The 19,242-nt window shown below is 41.6% G+C and overlaps 1 protein-coding gene across 3 annotated transcripts; it reads right to left on the bottom strand.

The window, feature by feature from the left end:
- Positions 1–2,204: 2,204 nt before the first annotated feature.
- LOC135514096 (drebrin-like protein B) lies at positions 2,205–17,913 on the bottom strand. 3 transcript variants are annotated; one of them, XM_064937294.1, is made up of 15 exons: positions 17,715–17,913; positions 14,604–14,659; positions 10,841–10,953; positions 10,661–10,735; positions 8,775–8,921; positions 8,179–8,256; positions 7,183–7,334; positions 7,017–7,071; positions 6,362–6,436; positions 5,882–6,011; positions 5,440–5,556; positions 4,908–5,024; positions 4,639–4,718; positions 4,364–4,445; positions 2,205–3,653 (listed from the first exon to the last, which is right to left on the bottom strand). In XM_064937294.1, exons 1-15 carry the CDS (start codon positions 17,795–17,797, stop codon positions 3,517–3,519), a joined length of 1,497 nt encoding a protein of 498 aa, XP_064793366.1. In that variant the 5' UTR covers positions 17,798–17,913; the 3' UTR covers positions 2,205–3,516. The 3 variants fall into 3 exon arrangements, with proteins under 3 accessions (XP_064793366.1, XP_064793367.1, XP_064793368.1); XM_064937295.1 differs by lacking the exon at positions 5,440–5,556 and having other exon boundaries at positions 17,715–17,911; XM_064937296.1 differs by lacking the exons at positions 4,908–5,024; positions 5,440–5,556 and having other exon boundaries at positions 17,715–17,912.
- Between the last annotated feature and the right edge of the window lie 1,329 nt (positions 17,914–19,242).

Raw genomic sequence — 19,242 nt, 5'->3', positions numbered from 1 at the left:
GAGATAGCAAAAACATTAGGTGTGGCCAAATCAACTATTTGGTACATTCTTAAAAAGAAAGAACACACTGGTGAGCTCAGGAACACCAAAAGGTCCTGAAGACCACAGAAAAAACAGTGGTGGATGACAGAATAACTCTTTCCCTGGTGAAGAAAAACCCCTTAACAACAGTTGTCCAGATCAAGAATACCCTCCAGGAGGTTGGCGTATCTGTGTCAAAGTCAACAATCAAGAGACTTCACCAGAGTAAATACAGACGGTTTACCACTAGATGTAAACCATGGTAAGCCTAAAAAAGAGGAATACCAGATTAGTTTGCCAAAAAACATCTAAAAAGCCTGTACAGTTCTGGAACAACATCCTATGGACAGGTGAGACAAAGATCAACTTTTATCAGAATGACGGGAAGAGAAGAGTATGGAGAAGGGAAGGAACTGCTCATGATCCGAAGCATACCACCTCATCTGTGAAGCATACCACCTCATCTGTGAAGCATGGCGGAGGTAGTGTTATGGCGTGGGCATGTATGGCTGCCAATAGAACTGGTTCCCTTGTATTTATTGATGGGGACTATTGACAAAAGCAGCAGGGTGAATTCTGAAGTGTTTAGGGTTATATTATCTGCTCAGAATCAGCCAAATGCTTCAAAACTCATAGGACGGCACTTCACAGTGCAGATGGCCAATGACCCGAAGCATACTGCAAAAGCAACCCAATACTTTTTTTAAGGCAAAGAAGTGGAATGTTCTGCAATGGCCAAGTCAATCACCTGACCTGAATCCAATTGAGCATACATTTCACTTGCTGATGGCAAAACTGAAAGCAAAACACCCCAAGAACAAGCAGATACTGAAGACAGCTGCAGTAAAGGCCTGGCAGAGCATCACCGGAGAAGAAACCCAGCATCTAGTGATGTCTATTTTGATTTTTGATTGGTTTAATTTGGATCTCTTTTTGTCCCCATTTGGACTAATCTTCCAAAAGTCCTTAAACATTAAAATACAATTTATAATACGAACACATTTTCACATATAACAGACTATTTATTACAAACATACATAACATACTAACACAATGACTGTAATGGTTGTAATTCCTACACGGTTCATACAATCATTTTGACAAAACTCAATTAAAGACAAAACTTCAATTAAAGATGAAAGTCTATACTTAAAGCACAACTTGATTGTTTCCTTTCAAATCCATTGTGGTGGTGTACAGAGCTAAAATGATGCAAATTGTGTCACTATCCAAATACCTTATTTACATAGTCTTACATTTGTAAAAATGTCATAAAAAAATATGTTCTTCGCTTTGTCATTATAGGGTATTGTGTGTAGTTTGATGAGCAAAAAAATGTGTTTAATCCATTTTAGAATAAGGCTGTAACAACAATGTGGAAAAAGTCAAGGGGTCTGAAAACTTTCTGAATGCACTGTACATGTAAATCTTAGAGACATAATGCATGCCACATGACATTCACGTTAATACCAAGTTAAACTGAGCGTTTACAGTGAGAAATTCAATGTAAAAGATCCCATGACATTTATCTCAGCCTTTCAGTGAAGAGGGTCAGTAGACTGCTGAAACAGTTCAGAATTGTTTTTGCCATTCTTATCAGCACAGTCTCTGGGTTTGACTCACAGGACAGTCTCTAGGTTTGGAACCCATCAAATGGCCTTTCTAGTTACACTTTGTATTCTGTTAGAAAACAAATATAGGTCTATGCTTTCAGTTCTTCATTTTTCGTGTGACTTTAGGTTTCTTGTAAGTTTCAGCCATTTTCAGTAACACGATGAACTAATAATTTTAGAAAGTGCACATTGTGAGGCTTTAAGGCATGTCTTTTCAGTTGAGGGAAAAAAAGTGAGATCTTATCTTAAACGATGGGAAAAAAACGTTCACTTAAAACTGTCCGTTCATGTGAAACTGAAACTGAGGTAATAACAATCCCCGGCAGTTACCTTTATGTTCTCATTCCAGGAAACTACTTATAGAATTAATATATATATCACAGCTAAGGTTTATGTATGAGACTAAAAGTGATACTCCTAACTGTAGCAACAGTTGCAAACAGCTCCTTGAATGTCCCCAATGCTTTCACTCCTTTCTATTCAGCTAGCTACTACTGCCCTCCCATGTTTAAATCAACTTACTGCCGCCACAACCAACATTTATAAAAGATGCCGTAAGACTTGTACACATTTTACTTGAACTCTTTTATTATGACGAAAGTATTTGCATTACAATATACTCTTGAAAAACAAGGACAACGGATACATCATGCACCTTGAAATTACAGTGACCCTTTTTAATCATTTTTTAATCTTTATTTAAAGTGACAATGTCCCACACACTTTTTATTGCAATGATTTCATTGTAAGTTAAAAAAGCAGGGAAGTTGCATAACAGTTAGGAAGTTTCCACACAGATTAGAATGAGAGAAAGCACTTTCCAGAGGACAGCATCATCACCCCACCCCTTTACCCTCATTTGGCACTCTCACATGATAACAGCATCTGATCATTGCTCTCTTAAGCCTGCCAAATTCAGCCATTCACAGACCTGTATTTGGATGAAAGCTGGACTGTGAAAGACAGGTTAAGCAGAGACAAATTGTACCCAAGACACAGATAATGACAAGACGATTCAACAACACGACAGGAAAGATTACTCATGCCTTGTTTCATGTAACTGGTCCCTGAAACAGTCAGTCATTAAAATTCTCTAGGGGCAAAAGAGGGCAGAGGGAGGGTGGGTATGGGGACAAGCTCTGTAGCATAATCATTACATATTTTAAAAAAAATAATACTTTTGCACAAGGATATGATGATTGTGTCATTTTCACCCCCATCTTTTCTTGAATTCAGCCACACAGGAGAGCACAGCAAATATAGAACATTTTGGTTTTCTAATATTCAACTGCAATACCAAACTATGGTTTGAAATTCACACAGGATTACTTAAGCAAACTCACATAAAATGTCAGTCTGAGGAAAAGGCAAAAAATATATATTTGGTACCGTTATGCGAGCTATGAAATGTTATTATCCTGAACATGACATGAGTGAATGATACAAATAACAAAAAAAAGTACATCTGGAACAAAACTGGCTTCACTTTTTAAGATATGTGATGTACAAGTGCTATTAATGTTCACAATGGAATCTTGAATTGAAACATTTTAAAAAAAGGCTGACAATTTACTGCATCACAGAAGAGATTCAGTTTGGGATTTCATCAAAACCTAAACAATGCCACCTAAGTTCTCACAACATAAATGAAATTTCTCTTATCAACGGGGATAGATTTGAGCACCCCCTGGTCACTGTTCATACATTGGTCCATAATGTGAAGGATACAGTTCAGCAATAGACTCTGAAAAGTTCACTGTTGAGTTACTTCTGACATGCTGTGTTCTGGAGCTAGCAGTTTTCCTACTGCTGAATTCTTCTGGGGGGGGGGGTTCTCTTCTGCCTCCTATATGCTGATCTAGTGAGCGGGAAAGGTATGGACTTAGATCAGCTCCACGTAATTGGCTGGGAACATTCCAAAATGACCGTCTGGGCCATAGCCCCGCCACCAGCCCTCGTCAATCATCTCGATGCCATTGAGGATGTCATCAGGATCGAAGGAAATCTCTGTCTCATCAGCTGTGGAATGAAAAGAGCAATACCTTAGATCACCATGTCCATTCGGATATCTGTTACTGTATTATTGTAAGGTGTCTATTCCGTCGCCAATGTTTCCCTGATTTCGTGAACCCCACTTAAAAAAACAGGAAGTATGTAGAAAGGATAATGGACCTATATATTATTTTATAAGACAATATTTGAGAACTCACCAAAATAAAAACGAGAGAATCATAAATTCCCAAAATGTCATGCCATGTGGCTCCCATTGATTTTGTTTGAGTCACCCAGATAGCATAAAAACAAGGCATAAGACATTGCAAAGTATAGAATTACAGGAAATTAGTTTTGAAACTGCAGTTTCTCTCAGCCCCATGGCAAAATGTGTAGAATTTCAGGAAATTAGTTTTGAAACTGCAGTTTCTCTCAGCCCCATGGCAAAATGTGTAGAATTTCAGGAAATTAGCATTAAAACAGAAACATTGTCAATGGGGCCAAGAAGAGTGCCTCTAAAACCATGCTGCCCCCCCCCCCGCAAATTTGCCACGGTTGTTGAAAAAAATCCTAGGGTAATAACCACTGCTCACTGACTGCCAGTTTCCATCTAGCAGTTTCACCCACATTCTCCATATGGGAAATACATCACGGTTACACATTGTTCACACAGAGAACCAGTTCAGTGGGCAGTGTCTACTGTAAATTGTCAGTGGGCCGTGACTAACAATGCTTACCAGCTTGGTAGTCGTATAGAGCCCTGGCACAGACGCCTCGGTCCGTCTTCTTTGCAGCCACCTCATTTGTGTTCTCTTCCACCTGAGCGAACAACAAGGGGTGCTATACCTCTGAGAATGCTCTTCACATTTAAGTCCAAGCGCAAATTTTTACCAAAGTCCAAATGGTATTTCAATAATGACTGTGATGAGGGATTTTCTGATTTAAAAAAAAAGTATACTACTGCTGTTTACAAATAATGAATCTCAATGTTCATGTGCTGACAAATATTTACCTCTGGGGGCTCCTCATAGAGGTTGTTTTGGGCTGGCTCTGTGGCATGGTTGTGCTCAGTGGGAGCTGTGGTTGCCTTTACTGAAACAGAAAAGTAAATTGTCTTTATCCAAAAAGGAATACCTCTCTACCAACAGGTGGAAGCAGCAACACCAGGGATCCAGAGTACAAAGTAATTATGAAATGTGTCCAGAGAAAGGGTCATGATGAAACACAGATGAATCGGACTGTTGTGTGTTCAGACTGAGGTGTGTGGGGAGCAGGGCCCACCTTCATCTTGCCACTGATCCTCAGGGGTTGCATCCTGCTCATCTAAGCACTCAGATTGGGATGGCTCACCCACACTGGGAGTGGATTCATCCACAACGGGCTCATCCACACTGGGTTCTTATTATGACACAATTATGACACACAAATGATATACAAGCACAGATACACACAGTGTACAAACATACTAATGCATGCACTCAAATATTCAGACACGGAATAATTATAAAACCATCTGTCAAGTGTCATGGAAAACAACAAGACACTGAATGAGATTGATGATGTACAGTGATCTAATGATGGACATGGCCTATGAGCCATGAGGGTGATGTTAAATTGAAATAACAAGAGATGAAAGGGAGTAGCATCAGGTCAATCATTTAGATTGATGGATTTAAAGCGAGTAGCATCAGGTAGGTATTTGACCAAATCACAAACATAGCAATTGTATGTCACTCAGTCACCTGCATGTGAAGTATGTGTGTGTGTGTTGGGAAAGGGTCAGTTTGTGTCAGCAGTATGAGTGAACTCAGACCTGCAGCAGGGACAGGAGAGGCGGAGCCTGTGGGCAGAGGGGAGGCTTGGCGCAGGGGCAAGCGGGACGGCTCGGGTTCGCATGGTTGCTTAGAGAGAAAAGGGCTGTTCAAACGCCCTGAGAAACACACACCAGAGCAGACAGACAGGTTGGCCGGGAAGGTTACCCAGCAGAGCAGAGACAACACAAAGCAGATGTGGACTAGAGACAAGATGTGATACGAGACAATGAGTTAAAGTTGATGAAGGCAGAGTAATGCGACAAGATTCTCCTCCTGCATGTTTCAACATGGCCCAGACAATCCCGTGATCTCGCTGCAAGACCACATCCCCACCTGACAGAGCTAGAAAGCCCAGCTAGGAAACACTCATGGAAAAAAACAATTTTAAGAACTACACTATGTATATAAAAAGCAAAGAGTTGTATTGAATTGGTGGCATACCTGGCTGGGGGCTGGCAGGGGTGTGGGCAGCAGCAGGGGTGTCTGTAGTGCTGGGGGACATGCCCTTCTCTCTCTGCTTGAACATCTCTCTGGGGTTCATAGAGCGCTGAGAGATCAGGGAGGCCGCCTCCTGAAACACACCATGTGGTCAAACAGACACACTGGGTATTGTATAGCCATAGCAACATTCCAGATGTGTTCTTTATTAAAAGGGAACAATACCATCTACTGTATGCATAAAGGTGTTCTGAATGATGTTCAAAGATGAGAAGTCATGACCACAGTAAATGGTAGTAGAGCAGAAAGAATGTACAACAGGAAAATGAAGTTAAGTGAAGCTATGGGGAGTTCAGATTCAAGCAAGGAGCAGATTTGGTTGTGTCAATGGAAAGGGAAGCAGGAAACAGAGGGTTCTGAGTCACAGGGTATAGGGAACCTTTAAACAATAATTAAACCTACAGGGGGCCACAGTTAACTCACATTGGCTTTCTCTACAGATTCACCACGCTTCATCCCTTTCTTCTGAGCTGCCTGGAAGTCCTTCTCCTGCTCCTCCTGATGATGCACCACACATAATGCAACACTACTCACGAGGCTACACCTACCGGTTGTGTTTGTTCTTGATTTATACTTACGTCCTAAATGTGTGCCTTCACATTTAAAACAGATCATTTAGGTGGGGTGCAGACCTGAGTTCAAATATCTCAATTACTTTTATATACATTTCAAAGAAAGTGTTCCGATATTTTTTTGGGAAAAAAAACTAATAGTTCAATATTTGAATGCATTTGCAAATACACTTGGAAAGTATTGACATGTATTTTAAAATATACTGACTCAAATACACTCCCATGCTTTTAACCCAGGTATTTAAAGATGCATTTAAATAGTAGGCTATTTATATATTTACTTCCAATAGAAGTAAATGAGTAAGGCTACATTATTTGAAAATATGTAGGCCTATTTAAATAACAAATACACATGTATTTGAACCCAGTTCTGGCAGGGTGCATGTTGCATAAACGGATCTGCTGCCCCCTACATGAGGATGAAACACCAGTTAAACATAGCGGATTTGATTTGAATTCTCCTCAGTCAGCCGGCCTGTCCTGCTGTGAGTCAGCAGACAACTCACCCATTGTTGTTTTTCATTGTCTCTGCTCTCAGCTTCCTGCTGCTGCTGGTACTTCCTGTTAAACAAATGGGAAAAGCAGACTTAATGGAAACCTGGCTGTCTTAATAAGGTCAACTCGATAAGATAACTACCTCCAGCTAAGTTAACTAACCACCATTTTACTCACTTCTGCTGGTCAATCATAGAGGCCCTCTCCTTGTCTTTCTTCTCTCTGAGCGTTGCCTCTTTGGCCTCTCGATCCTTCCGATCTTTCTCCAGCTTGTGGCGCTCTTCATCTGCCTTGCTGCGCTCCTCCCGCTGCCGCTTCTCCTCATCTTTCTGAAATACACAGAACACGAGACCAGGTTAGGGTATTCACTGTCATAAAGGACTATTTCATCAGAACAAGCTGAGCAACACAAGCAAATCTAACCAGTACTTACATTTAAATGTACATTTTTGTAATTCAGCAGACGCTCTTATCCAGAGCGACTCACAAATAGTTCATTCATCTTAAGATAACTAAGTGAGACAACATCACAATCGTATCAAGTACATTTTCCCTCAAGAGCAAAGTCAGTGCAAGTAGAAAAAGCAACGAGTTATTTAAGATACTCTTCAGAGGTAGGTTTTCAAACGTTTTCAGAAGATGGGCAGGGACTCCGCTGTCCTTAGTTTAGGGGGAAGCTTGTTCCACCATTGGGATGCCAGGACAGAGAAGAGTTGTGCCTGGCTGAGTGGGAGCTGCCCTCCTGTAGGGGTGGGAGGGCCAAGAGACTAGAGGTGGCGTGCTCGGTTTGGGATATAGTGTTTGAGCATATCTTGAAGGTAAGGAGGGGCTTCACATTGCTGCTCTGTAGGCAAGTACCAGGGTCTGGAAGATGACGCAAGCGTCGACTGGACACCAGTGGCGTGTGTGGAGGAGCGTGGCGACATGGAGAACTTAGGAAGGTTGATGGCACAAGCAGGGAGCCCAGCCAACAGCGAATTAGTTGCAGTATTCTACATGGGATATGACAAGTGCCTGGATTAGGACCTGCGCCATTCCTGTGTGAGGTAGGGTCATACTCTATGGATGTTGTAGAGCATTAACCTGCTGGAGCCACGCCAAGGTTCTTTGCACTCTGGGAGTGGGGCACCGTGGAGTCCCTGTAGTGGGAGTAAGGTGTTGGGGCTGACTCACCTCTGCCTGCGCCCAGAAGTTATCTTTATTGGTCCGTTTGATTTCAGACATGGCGTTGGTCTTCTGATACACAGAGCCCTGTCACAACAAAATACAAGCGTTAGTTAAACACAACAAAAAACTAATTGGCACTCCTAGACACCAACCCCCCACCTAGATGCTGTACTGACACAGCATATTGGCTTTAAACAGCCTGTCCTGTCCAGTCCTGGCCTGGTCTCTCTGGTTCCAGCCCTGGCCAACAATCATGAGCTCAACTAAGCCCCTGGATTCTACTGCACATGAGTCATTGTAAACAACCAGCTCTGCACGTCACAACATCCAACACGTTGGAAACAAACCCACACTGAGAATCTCTCATCCGCAGCCTTGTGCAATGAATCTTACCAAAAATGTCCACAGGCAGACAAGTTATTAACCGAAAAAAATTAGCTATGAGAGTATATCTGACCACAAAGCAACTTGCCTAACAGTGCAACCTGCCTGTACAAAACATATCTACAGACACTTAACATCAGATGAAACAAACTCAATGCATAACTAAAATGTTCTGATTTTAATTACCAAAAGGATAAGATGATGTATTTGGTACGTACCACAGGTCCCTGGGGACCAGCGTCTCGGAACTTGTTGGACTCTTTGTGGAAGCTGTAGTTGGCCCCTGAGGCCTTGGCCACCTTTTGCATAATAGCCTCAGGTTCCACATCCTCCTCTGCACGGGCGTTTATTGTGACATGGGCTCCCTGGAGTTACAGCAGACATTTTAGCTACAAACAAACGCGTCACACATTACAGACAGATAAGGCCATGAAAGAGCTGTCCATAGGAGGGATATTTGATATCTGACAGCCACCACCCATAGCATTTGTTGACATGCAGTTAGCAAGGTGACTTTCATGATAACAACTGATAACAGACCACTTCAAGAGCTGATTCAGAAACCTCAACCAATCCTGCAATTGTTCTTAATTTCATGTCCTGTTGAGGTTAGTATTGCAAGTGTACACATAAATACACTATATATGCACAAATGTATGTTGACGCCCCTTCAAATTAGTGGATTAGACTATTTCAGCCACACCCATTGCTGACAGGTGTATAAAATTGGAGGACACAGCCATGAATACTGCCAATGTTTGACAATGGAGTTGAATGGCTTTACTGAAGAGCTCAGACTTTCTACGTGGCACCGTCACAGGATGCCACCTTTCCAACTAGTCAGCTCGTCACATTTCTGCCCTGCTAGAGCTGACCCACTCAACTGTAAGTGCTGTTGTGAAGTGGAAACGTCTAGGATCAACAATGGTTCATCCACGAGGTGGTAGGCCACACAATCTCACATAAAAGTGACAGCCAAGTGCTGAAGCTCGTAAAAATCATCTGTCCTCGGTGGAAACACTCACTACAGAGTTCCAAACGGCCTCTGGGAGCAACGTCAGCAAAATAACTGTTCGTTGGGAGCTTCATGAAATGAGTTTCCAAGGCCGAGCAGCCGCACACAAGCCTAAGATCGCTTGGCATTGCGCATGATGTCGGCTAGAGTGGTGTAAAGCTCACCGCCATTGGACTCTGGAGCAGTGGAAATGCATTCTCTGGAGTGATGAATCATGCTTCACCATCTGGCAGTTCGACGGACAAATCTGGGTTTGGCAGATACCAGGAGAATGCTACCTGCCCCAAAGCATAGTGCCAACTGTAAAGTTTGATGGATGGGGAATAATGGTCCGGGGCTGTTTTTCTTGGTTCGGGCCCCTTCGTTCCAGTGAACGGAAATCATAACGCTACAGCATACAATGACATTCTAGATGATTCTGTGCTTCCAACTTTGTGGCAACAGTTTGGGGAAGGCCTTTTCCTGTTTCAGCATGACAATCCGTGCACAAAGCGATGTCCATACAGAAATTATTTGTCGAGGTCAGTGTGGAAGAACTTGACTGGCCTGCAGAGCCCTGACCTCAACCCGATTGAACACCTTTAGGATTAATTGGAACACCAACTGCGAGCTAGGCCCAATCGTCCAACATCAGTAACCGGCCCCACCAATGCTCGTGGTTGAATGGAAGCAAGTTCCCTCAGCAATGTTCCAACATCTAGTGGAAATCCTTCCGAGAAGAGTGGAGGCTGATATAGCATGAAAGGGGAGACCAACTCCATCAATGTCCATGATTTGGGAATGAGATGTTCAATGAGCAGGTGTCCACATACTACAGAATTACACTACATGACCAAAAGTAGTTGATTTTGATCATTAACTAAACATAAGCAGTCTGTATGGAGAAAATGCCTAGACCAGGGGTACTCAACTATTAGCCTATGAGGTCCGGAGCCTGCTGGTTCGGTTCTACCTGATAATGAATTGCACACACCTGGTGTCCCAGGTCTAAATCAGTCCCTAATTTGAAGGGAATAATTTTAAAAATGCATTGGAATTGGCTTCGAGGTCCAGAGTTAGAGTGGTCTAAACCATGCCAAATTATATTACCTTGAGAAAATTAGCTATGGAGCTGACATGATTGGCACATAGTCCTTTCCTGGCGTCTTTCACACCCTCTCCAGTCTGAAACACAAATACTCATAGGATTCATTCAACTTGACAACATGATTTACAAAATACAGAGGAGTGCCACCTTTGGAAGAAAAGGGAGTGTAGTACAGCACTCACCCAGTTGATCAGGACGTATTTGCACAGGCCAGAGTTTGGGTCCTCGACACGACAGAAAGCGTACATTATTTTACCGCTGCTAAGTTCCTCCACCAGTTCCTCCAGTCCACCATCTGAAAACACCAGTATCAGGAACATTGTAGAATTGATGTTCTATGCAAAGTCTCTCATGTACATGACTGTGTATAGCCTACATTATGTACACAATATATGGCAAATGGCACCCTTTCTCAACATGCTCTATTTTTGACAGTGTGTGTTGTAAGTAGGGTTGCAGATTTTGTGGAATATTCAGAGGTGGAAACTTTCCATGGGAATTAATACCATTTAAATGTATATGTTTTTTTTTGCATTGGATATATTTACCATATGGCAACAGAAACAAACATTTGACCTTAATCATAAGTAGACATAATTGCAAATGATTAAATCCTTCCAATAGGGAAAAAAAGTTACAATTTTAACTTTTAATTAAATGAGTTGACTATTCACATGGGATGATTTCACTGAACAACAAAAGAAAGGGAATATTGAATGATCAGTCACATCTCCCAAAAACATTTTCAACATACACTAGCATTCAAAAGTTTGGGGTCACTTAGAAAGTCAAGTCTATTAAAGAAAAGCACATTTGTTGTCCATTAAAATAACACAATTAATCAGAAATACAGTATAGACATTGTTAATGTATTGTATTGTAGCTGGAAACTGCTGATTTTTATTGGAATAGCAACGTAGGCCCATTATCATGACCATCACTCCTGTGTTCCAATAGCACGTTGTGTTAGCTAATCCAAGTTGATCATTTAAAAAAAGGCTAAATAATCATCTGACACTCATCAGTCTATTCTTGTTCTGAGAAATGAAGGCTATTCCATGCAAGAAATTACCAAAAACTGAAGATCTTGTGCAACGCTGTGGAGTACTCCCTTCACAGAACAGCACTAACTGGCTCCAAACAGAATGGAAAGACTGGGAGGCCCCGGTGCACAACTGAGCAAGAGAACAAGTACATTAGTGTCTAGTTTGAGAAACAGACATCTCAAGTCCTCAACTGGCAGCTTCATGAAATGAAGTGACACCATAGGCCTTGTTGATCTCTGCACATGACAGGATGCTCTTGCCAGCATACTTGGGGTCCAACATGTACGCTGCGGCGTGTATGGGCTTCAGGCAGAAGTCTTCACGCTTTTTGATGCATTTCAGAACTGCAGTTTCCACTGCTTGGAGCAACAGTGAAGTGGGCAGGGCAGTTGGAATTTCTTCTCTTACATATGCAAGCAGATTCTGAACATCACAAGGATGGCATTGTCTCCCTCAATCCGTACAATGGCTACTGCTATAGGTTTCAGGATTTCAGGCTGCTTACCACTCTCTCCCAAAATACATCATCCATCTTGATGGGCCTGTCCATATCGACAGACTATGATATGACCATTTCTTGGAGAGACGCCTTCCCCTCCAGGACTGTCAAACATGACACCACCACCCTAATGGGTGTTGCTGGGCCGCTTCAATGTGGTGCTCTTATTCTTCTCACTTTGCTTGGTGAGGTAGATTGCTGCTATAACTTGATGACCCTTCACATACCTAACCATTTTCTTGGCTCTCTTGTAGAGTGCATCCATTGTTTTCAGTGCCATGATGTCCTAGAGGAGCAGATTCAATGGGTGTGATGTGAGGGTAGGACTCCTCCACTTTAGACCAAGCAGCCTTCATGTTCGCAGCATTGTCTGTCACCAGTGGAAATACCTTCTGTGGTCCAAGGTTATTGATAACTGCCTTCAGCTCATCTGCAATGTCGAGACCGGTGTGTCTATTGTCCCTTGTGTCTGTGCGCTTGTAGAATACTGGTTAGTTTTGGAGATGATGTAGTTAATTATTCCTTGTCCATGACCATTTGACCACCCACCAGAGATGATTGCAATACAGTCTGCTTTCTCTATGATTTGCTTGACCTTCACTTGAACCCTGTTGAACTCTGCATCCAGAAAATGAGTAGATAACGCATGTCTGGTTGGAGGGGTGTATGCTGGGCAAAGAATATTCAGAAATCTCTTCCAATACACCATGCCTGTGAGCAGAGGTGAACCAGTTGCATACACGGCTCAAGCAAGACATTCATCAGCATTTCTGACTACGTTCCTCCATTGAGTGAAAAGAAAAATGCCGATTTTAGGAGGACCATGAGCTGTTGCTATCGATAAAGTGTCTGATTCATCCTTTTCACCTCAAATAGGAGTAGAGGGACTTTTGTCAGAGGTCGCTTGTTGTGAGAACTGAGGGAATTTGATGCACTTGGCCAGATGATGCAGCATCTTTCTTGCATTCTTCACATACGAGTTGGCACAGTGTTTGCAAATGTACACAGCTTTTCCTTCTACATTAGCTGTAGTGAAATGTCTCCACATCAGATGGTGCCGCAGCATTTTCCTGTAAAGATTATGAAAATAATGAGTGAAAAAACCCTGAATACAATTCCATATGCAGATAAATAGTTAAGCAGTTAGATTAAACAACTCCTTTGCAAAATGTTTTAAAATGAAACATATATGGAAACAGGTGAATTAACACTCCTCAATTAGCAGGCTCAAGCAATCTAAAACCCACATGGTAGCAAAAACTAACCATCAGAAATTGTTAACAAGTTAGAAATTATTTAAACACACTTTGCTGTAGGCTACTATTTATGACATGCAAAAAAAATCATGCATGTCATATAAAATATATTCACCCCACCCAGTATTGTAATCAAAACTTACCAGAAAGCATGCAGTCCTTGGCTCAGACAGTGTAGTAGTGTGGGCTCAATAGCATCTCAGTGTGCAAGATCTTGAGAATCAGCTGTACATGTGATGGAAGAATGCACTGTGCATGCAGAGGGTTGCAATTCCATTGAATTGGGGATAGTTTAACCAAAATATGGCACAAGACCTAGAATTGCCTTGTGTATCCAACAAAAAAAAGGTTCACTGTTGTTATAAGCTAACTTTTTTTGATGAATTTTTTACAAAATTCCCCAAATTCCAGGCCGGAATTTTACTGCAAATTTTCCAACCCTTTGCAACCATAGTTGTAAGTATCTTGATTAATCCTCCTGCCCTCCGAAAAGGCGGATACACCAGCATAAGCCTTTTCGTATACCACGTCAATTAATTATCAGATCTATGCAGAAACAGTGCTCATTTTCTTTATGTTCCTGTAGTCACCTGTTGAAGTGTCCTGGGGCAAGGATTCTTTTTTGGGATTTTCATGTACCTCAGTCAAGCAGCTGATTTTCTTATTTTTCAATCTTGGCTAAAGCACGATTGGGTACACTTTCTACTTAATGATAGCTAATTTGAGGACATTTTTTGCCAACTTACTATGACTGACATGTGGTCATCTCACCTTGCTACCTTAAAATGAATGCACTAACTAAGTCGCTCTGGATAAGAGCGCCTGCTAAATGACTAAAATATAAATGTTTTCTCCTACTATATTACACATGCTTGGTTATCTTTCTTTTCACATATGCAAATAGTTATCTTCTGAAAGAAAACTGTCTGAGAGACTTACCCAAACAATAAAAATGTGTCACTACTGCAAAAGATTAACATTTACCTTTGCTTGCATCTTTTAAATTGCCTTACTGTGCTTTGAGAGCAATTCAGTGGTACACCTTAAGTGAGGGTGATGATCTCAGACAACATTGCAGACTCGATACCAGACAGAATACATTTATATGTTGGAGCCTTTCTTGGATTCTGTCTACCACACTCACCTCCCTTCTCTGCCAATCGTATATCATTAGTGTTCCCCTCGTAGGTGAACAAGGCCCTGCAGAGAAGAACGCCAGGTTACAGGATCACACAACCATTGCAAAATTGTACATTGGTAGCCTAATAAGCAGTTTAAATAGACTGTCAGCATCAGTATTCACAACCAAACTTGGCAAGCTATTGCAGAATAGCATCCTGAAGCAACCTGGCTAAGTGATGTGCCTTACTCAAAACATGACACTTGATTGAACGGCATAACTTCGGATCGGAACCATTAAAGCTGCAATATGTAACTTTTTGGGTGACCCACCAAATTCACATTGAAAAGTGAGATAGATCTATCATCCTCATTGAAAGCAAGTCAAAGAAGCGGTAGATCTGTTCCATTTCATGATAGCCAAATTGGTAGTTACAGTCTTGTCCCATCGCGGCAACTCCCGTACAGAGGCGAAGGTCGAGAGCCATACATCCTCTGAAACACAACGCTGCCAAGCCGCACTGCTTCTTGACACTGATCTCTTAACCTGGAAGCCAGCCGCACCAATGTGTTAGAGGAAACACCATACAACTGGCAACCGAAATCAGCGTGCATGTGCGAGGCCCTCCACAGGAGTTGCTAGAGCGCAATGGGACAAGTACATCCCAGCCAGCCAAACCCTCCCCTAACCCGGGTGATGCGGGGCCAATTGTGCACCGCCTCATTGGTCTCCCGGTCTCGACACAGCCTGGGATCAAACCGGTTCTTTAAAAAGATGCCTCAAGCACCGCAATGCAGTGCCTTAGACTCCATAGTGGCGCAGTGGTCTATGTGAGTCATTTCTATGCTTCCCGTTCTTAAGTTTAATTTTTGCATCTTTTACTTTCAGTTTTGTACATCAGCTTCAAAGAGCTGAAAATACTATATTTTCGGTTTAGATGGTACACTATACTTGCTTGTTTTGTCACATATACTGAAATTAGGCAAACTATTAGAATTTGAACAAACAGGAAATGGCACAGCGATTTCAGCTTAGTGCAATCTAGTGTGCAAAATGTAGAGCTTTTGTTGAGCTATGTATACCAAACAAAAATATGTAAAGTGTTGGTCCCATGTTTCATGAGCTGAAATATCCCAGAAATGTTCCATACTCACAAAATGCTTATTGCTTTAAAAGTTATGCACAATTTTCTTTACATCCCCGTTAGTGAGCATTTCTCCTTTGCCAAGATAATCCATCTACCTAATAGGTGTAGCATATCAAGAAGCTGATTAAATAGCATGATCATTACAAGTGCACTTTGTGCTGGGGACAATAAAATAGAACTTAAAAAAATGTGCAGTTGTATCACAATACCACAGATGCCTAAAGCTGAGGGAGCGTGCAATTGGCATACTGACTGCAGGAATGTCCACCAGAGCTGTTGCCAGAGAATTTAATGTTCATTTCTCTACCATAAGTCACCTCCAACGTCATTTTAGAGAATTTGGCATACATCCAACCGACCTCACATGTAACCACGCCAGATCAGGACCTCCACATTCAACTTCTTCACCTGCGTCATCATCTGAGACCAACCATTCGGACAGCTGATGAAACTGTGGGTTTGCACAACCAAATTATTTCTGCACAAACCGTCAAACCGTCTCAGGGAAGCTCATCTGTGTGCTCGTCGTCCTCAACAGGGTCTTGACCTGACTGAAGTGTCATAACCGACTTCAGTGGACAAATGCTCACCTTCGACAGCCACTGACAAGCTGGAGAAGTGTGCTCTTTACAGATGAATCTCGGTTTCAACTGTACCGGGCAGATGGCAGACAGCATGTATGGCGACATGTGGGCAAGCGGTTTGCTGATGTCAATGTTGTGAACAGAATGCCCCATGGTGGCTTTATAGTATGGGCAGGCATAAGCTATGGACAATGAACACAATTGCATTTTAATTTGATAGAAACTTAAATGCATAGATACCATGAGATCCTGAAGCCCATTGTAGTGCCAGTCATCCTCTCATGTTTCAGCATGATAATGCACAGCCCTGTACACAATTACTGGAAGCTTAAAATGACCCCATTGTTTCATACTCACTAGACATGTCAACCATTGAGCATGTTTGGCATGCTCTGCATCGACTTGTACAACAGCATGTTCAAGTTCCAGCCAATATCAGCAACTTCACACAGCCATTGAAGAGGAGTGGAACAACATTCCACAATCAACAGCCTTTTCAACTCTATGCAAATGAGATGTGTCACGCTGCATGAGACAAATAGTGGTCACACCTGGTTCTGATCCATGCCCCTACATTTTTTTTTAAAGGTATCTGTGACTAACAGATGCATACCTATATTCCCAGGCATGTGAAATTCATAGCTTAGGGCCGAATGAGTTCATTTAAATTATTTTTGAACTGAGACTCAGTAAAATCTTTGAAATTGTTGCATGTTGCGTTTATTTTTGTTCGGTGTAATTATATGGTGAGAAATGTCTAAAAACACTTATGAGAGCTTCCTCTTTTAGTTAGCCAAGTCTGGTCCCTATGCCATGGTTGAGCTAAATAACTTTTAATTCAGCAACAGGATGTGTGCTTAGACTAAAACCCTCTGGGTTTGATAAACCGTCTTGACAACTAAAGCAGGTCAATTAAGGTAATCTTTAAACACCAACAGGTTTTATTTGAAGTGACACAGAAAATTAACTTGATGCTCCAGAAACGTATTTTCTCTAGTACAAATTCGGACTAACTAGCTACTGTAGCTAGCTAACATTAGCCAAATGAGTTAGCTGCATACAAGTTTAGGCATTGCAATGTGAATGAGTCCAATAAAATAAAATAAAACAGGTAACTCAAATAGGCTTAGTCATGTTATATAGCACCATCATTAACTAATTAGCTAACGTTAGATAGCTACTCAACGAGCTAAGGAAATTGCCAGACTACAAGGTCATCAGATTTACCTCGACGAAACATGGCAATAATCATCATACTGCTTCGTTGTAACACAATTCATTTTCATTGCACAACTAGCGAGCTAGTTAACTGATGATAGCTAAGTTAGCTAGGGAGCTAGCTACTTAAACATAGCGGATGCAACATGTTATGGCGAGGCAATTAAAGCTAGCTACGGTCCTTACCAGTTGGTGTTGGATTTCTCATCTACAACCTCTTTGTAAGCATTTGTCAGGGAAATTCCGTTTTTACTTAAGTTCACTGCCATCTTTCTTTCGCTCAAACACTTGCGCTAGCTGTGAAACGCCCGTCCAAGCTACTTTATGGAGGAAGTAGAATATAATCACTTCTGAATGAGCGCTCAGCACACAGGAAACTCGTCTCATAACATGAACAAAACCAGAGACATCTCTGACAGAACATTCCACCTCATCCACTCTGACTAGGCGCCCTCTGATGGAACATTGACGTGAAACTGGTCATGTTTACAGTACTCTTTCTGTACCATTTATGCAAGTAATGTATATACTGTTTTTCTTTTCCATACACTGACTAGGCTACATGCAACCCCAATTTTTGTCTCAAAGTAGACTTTTAACTTGTTAACTTGTTAACTTTTCTGCTTGTAAAATAAACTTTACATGTTGAGTTATATGGGGTAGCTACAGCAGGATGTAGAGTGGGGCCAAGCGTTCTAGATAAGCTTATTATTGTTTATGTTCCAAAAAATGGTTTTACAGACCCAAAGTAGAAACATCCCTAATCTCTGATATTAGTAACAAAATTGATCTAACCCTGATAACACAGCCTGTTAGGTTGGAGTCATTAAAACTCGATTTTCAACCACTCCACAAAAGTCTTGTTAACAAACAATCGTTTTGGCAAGTCGGTTAGAACATCTACTTTGTGCATGACACAAGTAATTTTTCCAACAATTGTTTACAGACAGAATATTTCACTGCATCACAATTCCAGTGGGTCAGAGGTTTACATACACTAAATTGACTGTTCCTTTAAACAGCTTGGAAAAATCCAGAAAATTATGTCATGACTTTAGAAGCTTCTAATAGGCTAATTGACATCATTTGAGTGAATTTGAGGTGTACCTGTGGATGTATTTCAAGGCCTACCTTCAAAGTCAGTGCCTCTTTGCTTGACACCATGGGAAAATCGAAAGAACAACAGTCAAGGCCTCAGATTTATTTTTTTTTTTTAGACATCCACAAGTCTGGTTCATCCTTGGGAGCAATTTCCAAATGCCTGAAGGTAACACGTTCATTTGTACTAACAATAGTACGCAAGTACAAACACCATGGGACCAAGCAGCAGTCATATTGCTCAGGAAGGAGATGCGTTTTGTCACCTAGAGATTAATGTACTTTGGTGCAAAAAGTGAAAATCCATCCCAGAACAACAGCAAAGGATCTTGTAAAGATGCTGGAGGAAACAGGTACAAAAGTATTAATATCCATAGTAAAACGAGTCCTATATCGACATAACCTGAAATGCTGCTCAGCAAGGAAGAAGCCACTGCTCCAAAACCACTATTAAAAAAAGCCAGACAATGGTTTGCAACTGCACATGGGGGCAAAAAAATGTCCTCTGGTCTGATGACACAAAAATAGAACTGTTTGACCATAATGACCATCGTTTTGTTTGGAGAAAAAAGGGGGATGCTTGCAAGCTGAAGAACACCATCCCAACCGTAAAGCA

This window comes from Oncorhynchus masou, chromosome 25, assembly GCF_036934945.1.
Source record: "Oncorhynchus masou masou isolate Uvic2021 chromosome 25, UVic_Omas_1.1, whole genome shotgun sequence".
Lineage (NCBI taxonomy): Eukaryota > Metazoa > Chordata > Actinopteri > Salmoniformes > Salmonidae > Oncorhynchus > Oncorhynchus masou.
This window is presented reverse-complemented; position numbering and strand designations above follow the sequence as displayed.

Bases quoted from the DNA above. Each gene is read 5' to 3' on its own strand.
- LOC135514096 (XM_064937294.1), bottom strand. From the start codon at position 17,797: ATGGCAGTGAACTTAAGTAAAAACGGAATTTCCCTGACAAATGCTTAC. The intron at 14,660-17,714 runs GTAAGGACCGTA...TCTTCTCTGCAG, and splicing joins GAGAAATCCAACACCAACTG to GGCCTTGTTCACCTACGAGG. The intron at 7,072-7,182 runs GTGAGTAAAATG...TTTGTTTAACAG, and splicing joins TCTATGATTGACCAGCAGAA to GAAGTACCAGCAGCAGCAGG.